General features: G+C 60.9%; 1 protein-coding gene across 2 annotated transcripts in view; it reads left to right on the forward strand.

Annotated features, from left to right (window-relative positions):
* CELSR2 (cadherin EGF LAG seven-pass G-type receptor 2) overlaps positions 1-3932 on the forward strand; it is a 29377-nt gene that overhangs the window by 14379 nt on the left and 11066 nt on the right. For both annotated transcript variants that reach the window (XM_015595485.1, XM_015595486.1), the window contains exons 3-9: positions 848-1070; positions 1478-1593; positions 1770-1858; positions 2208-2365; positions 2747-2910; positions 3042-3167; positions 3514-3680. In XM_015595485.1, the coding sequence (XP_015450971.1) occupies positions 848-1070; positions 1478-1593; positions 1770-1858; positions 2208-2365; positions 2747-2910; positions 3042-3167; positions 3514-3680 (1043 nt within the window). The remainder of the gene's footprint in view (positions 1-847; positions 1071-1477; positions 1594-1769; positions 1859-2207; positions 2366-2746; positions 2911-3041; positions 3168-3513; positions 3681-3932) is intronic.

Below are 3932 nucleotides of genomic sequence, written 5' to 3' on the forward strand. Positions count from 1 at the left end.
GTGCTTGGAGTAGGCGAACAACAGTTTCCATGGAAACAAGAGCCAGTCACTAGGCACAGGAGCTGAGAACCTATCTCTAGAATCTGGGAATGGGGAGGGAGAGAAAGGGGTGGATTTTCCTGTTGGAATTTTCAGCTCCTCCACGAAATCCTGGTCTGCTCCCAGGGCTCAGTTCCCCACTCCCTCAGCATCTCCCAAGCGCACAGAGGTCCTCAGCCTGGACCCCAGGGCTCGGGGTGGGAGTTCCCTGCCCCATTCCTGGAGTCCCCACCTTCTCCTCCCCCAGCCCCTCATCACCCCTCATAACTCTGACAAATCCAAGTGGAAGCCTGGTCTCATCCCTAGGGAGAGAAACTGATCTTGGTGCCTGATGGGGACAAAAGCATCAGTGGGAGGGATGGAGGAAGGGGAGGTTGGCACCAGCCCTCATGCTACCCTGCAGGCCCTTCCATGCACATTCGCCCCTGCAGGGGCTAGAACACCTCAGGCTTGCGTGGTAGCCATGACACCAAAGGCTCCTAGGACCTGGGCCTTATGACCAGGGACCTCACAGGCCTGTGCCTTTGAGGCCCAGACGGGTATAGAAGGGACCAGGAGCTTCAAGAAACTGGGAGAGCAGTGTATCAGATTGTGCTGAGACTGGCCCAGTGGGCCAAGCACAGCGCCTGGAAGGACTGGGGTTTCTCAGAGAAGATGGGCCGTGACAGGAAGGGGGATGCCGGGGAGAGTTTGGGAATACCGCAGAGCCCACAGGAGCCCGTGGGAGCTATTGCTGGGAGGGGAGGAGTCCCGGTCCCCCTCCTCCTCTCAGGGACGTGGTCCTCACCCTGCCTTTCCTCTTGCCCAGGTGAGCACTGCGAAGTGAGTGCCCGCTCAGGCCGCTGCACCCCAGGTGTCTGCAAGAATGGGGGCACCTGCGTCAACCTGCTGGTGGGTGGCTTCAAGTGTGACTGCCCATCTGGAGACTTCGAGAAGCCCTACTGCCAGGTGACCACGCGCAGCTTCCCTGCCCGCTCCTTCATCACCTTCCGCGGCCTGCGCCAGCGCTTCCACTTCACCCTGGCCCTCTCGTGAGTGGCGGGGCGCTGGCGGGGGAGGGGCACGGCGGGAGCCTGGGGTGCCTGCTGTTCTACCAAGGCCAGAAGTCAGGCAGCAAAAGTGTTTGGAGCAGGTCGTTGGCAGAGAGAGGGCTGCACTTGGAGTTACCTGTGCATTTTGCCAGCAGACCTTCCTCACCCCCCAGAATCCACCTGTCACTCCTCCCACTCAGCCCTCGAAGGTGGGGAGCCAGGATGACTGGGTTCTGTTCTGGTTCTGGTTCAGGCTCATTTTCCACGTTCTAGCCCCATGGCCCCTAGCCTTGGCCAAGGCGTCAGCCCTCTGGATGATGGTAGAATCAAGGGCTAGTTAGGTGGCTGGGATGCTGGCATCCAGGTGGGTGCCCCATTCCGTGCCCCCATCCCCAACTCCCACTCAGGTTTGCCACCAAGGAGCGTGATGGGTTGCTGCTGTATAACGGGCGCTTCAATGAGAAGCATGACTTTGTGGCTCTCGAGGTGATCCAGGAGCAGGTCCAGCTTACCTTCTCTGCAGGTGATCCAGTTGCCCCGTGTCCTTGCCCATATCCTAGAGGCACCATGTCTCTCTGTCCCTGACCCTAAGTCACACACTCTCCCAGCCAAACCTGGGTCCAGTGCCAAGCATGAGTGCACACTCCCCCATTCCCAGCCCTCACCTGGTGTCCCAGCTCACCTGGGTCCTTTTCCCAGGGGAGTCCACTACCACCGTGTCCCCATTTGTGCCCGGAGGGGTCAGTGATGGCCAGTGGCACACAGTGCAGCTGAAGTACTACAATAAGGTGAGTGTGGGAGGGTTGGGGGGCTGTCCTGGGCTCAGGTGCTCACCTAGACCTGGGTGGTGCTGCCTTCAGGGGCGGGAAGGGGTGGGTACTGGCCACTTTGCAGCGCATTTCCGTTCCTCTGGGTAGTGCTAGATATGTCCTGTTCCGTTAGGCCAGCCAAACTTGAATGCACATTGAGGAAGGACATTGACTTAAGCTTATAAATCACATGAGCACACGTGTGTGCACCTGTACGTATGTGTGCACACAATGGGTATCAATGTGCACTGGTGTCTTTGTGCCTGGTCCATGAACCTAGTGGATTCCTTGCTCACTGTTTCCCTTCTCTGCCCTCCCTGATCCATAGCCACTGTTGGGCCAGACAGGGCTCCCCCAGGGTCCATCCGAGCAGAAGGTGGCCGTGGTGACCGTGGATGGCTGTGACACAGGGGTGGCCCTGCGCTTCGGAGCTGTGCTGGGCAACTACTCCTGTGCTGCCCAGGGTACCCAGGGTGGCAGCAAGAAGTGAGCAGGGGACAGGGAGGGGGAGTGACGGTCGAGAGGTGGGCTTTAGGGGACCCTGAAATGGGAAGCAATCCAGATGGGGGCCTGCCCTCACCTCGCTTCCTTGAGCCCCTGGTCAGCCCTCTGTGGGGCTGGGTGGTGGGAGGTACTGAGCGAGATCGGGGGATTAGAGCAGGGCCTTGTGGAGCTTCCTGGGGAGGAGGTAGGTGTGGGATGAGAGCAGCTCCAGGTTAGGGGTGCCTCCCCTCCCCCTGGAGCCACTCTGCAGGGCCCCTTGGACTCTGGGGCATTCCCCTCCTGGCCTGGCGGCAGGGCAGGGGGAGAAGGAAGAGCCACAAGCTGCCCACTCTGCCCCATGTCACCACCATTGTTGCTCCCCAGGTCTCTGGATCTGACAGGGCCCCTGCTGCTGGGCGGGGTGCCTGACCTGCCCGAGAGCTTCCCTGTCCAGACGCGGCACTTTGTGGGGTGCATGAGGAACCTGCAGGTGGACAGCCGGCACGTGGACATGGCCGACTTCATTGCCAACAATGGCACCGTGCCTGGTATGGGAGCCTGGGGTCGGAGCTGGGGGAGGGGCTCTGCCTGGTAGGGGGACATCAGCATACGGGGTCTCAAATCCCCCTCCAGCCACTGCCACAGAACCCCCAGCCCAGTCTCCTTCTCTCCATTCTAGGCTGCCCTGCCAAGAAGAATGTGTGTGACAGCAACACTTGCCATAATGGGGGCACCTGTGTGAATCAGTGGGACGCGTTCAGCTGCGAGTGCCCTCTGGGCTACGGGGGCAAGAGCTGTGCCCAGGGTAGGAGGCCAAGGCCTGGGAGCTGTCAACAGTACTGGGAACACTGGCAGGGTCAGGGCAGGCACTGGGCAAGGCCCAGCTGAGCCGGGCTGTGGGTGGAAAAGCGTGTCTAGGCAGAGCCCTGAGAGGGCAGCACAGGAGACAAAGGGCCCAGTCAGAGGCAGGCCTGGGCACAATGTGGGGCGGGCCCAAGGCAGGTAAATGTGCTGGAGGGTGGGGCTGACCAGGGAGTGGGCACTGGGAGAGGCAGTGCCCTGCCTGCCACAGAGCCACCACCACCGAGCATCATATCTCTTGGGGCACTCGGCTGCATCACCCTTCAGTCTGCTTTTACCTGCCTCCCCAGAAATGGCCAACCCGCAGCGCTTCCTGGGCAGCAGCCTAGTGGCCTGGCATGGCCTCTCTCTGCCCATCTCCCAGCCCTGGCACCTCAGCCTCATGTTCCGCACTCGCCAGGCCAACGGCGTCCTGCTGCAGGCCGTCACCAGGGGGCGCAGCACTATTACCCTGCAGGTGATGCAAGGAAGGGTGAGGGCAGGTGGGCCCTGGCCAGGGTGGCTGGCAGCCTCCAGGGGGCTGGTCAGAGATGGCCAGGTGGGGTCTTTTCTTCCTTGGCAATAAAGAGGCAGCTGGATCTATTTGGTGTGTTACTGCTGCCATCTACTGGTCCCAACGGAAATAACACCTTGTCCTCTCTGGCCTCAGTGAGGCAGCAAGCAGGGTGGGTTTGGTGGTTCAGGACGGGGGACAGAGGGCTGGAAGAAG

This window comes from Pteropus alecto, unplaced genomic scaffold (assembly GCF_000325575.1).
Source record: "Pteropus alecto unplaced genomic scaffold, ASM32557v1 scaffold106, whole genome shotgun sequence".
Taxonomy (NCBI): Eukaryota; Metazoa; Chordata; class Mammalia; order Chiroptera; family Pteropodidae; genus Pteropus; species Pteropus alecto.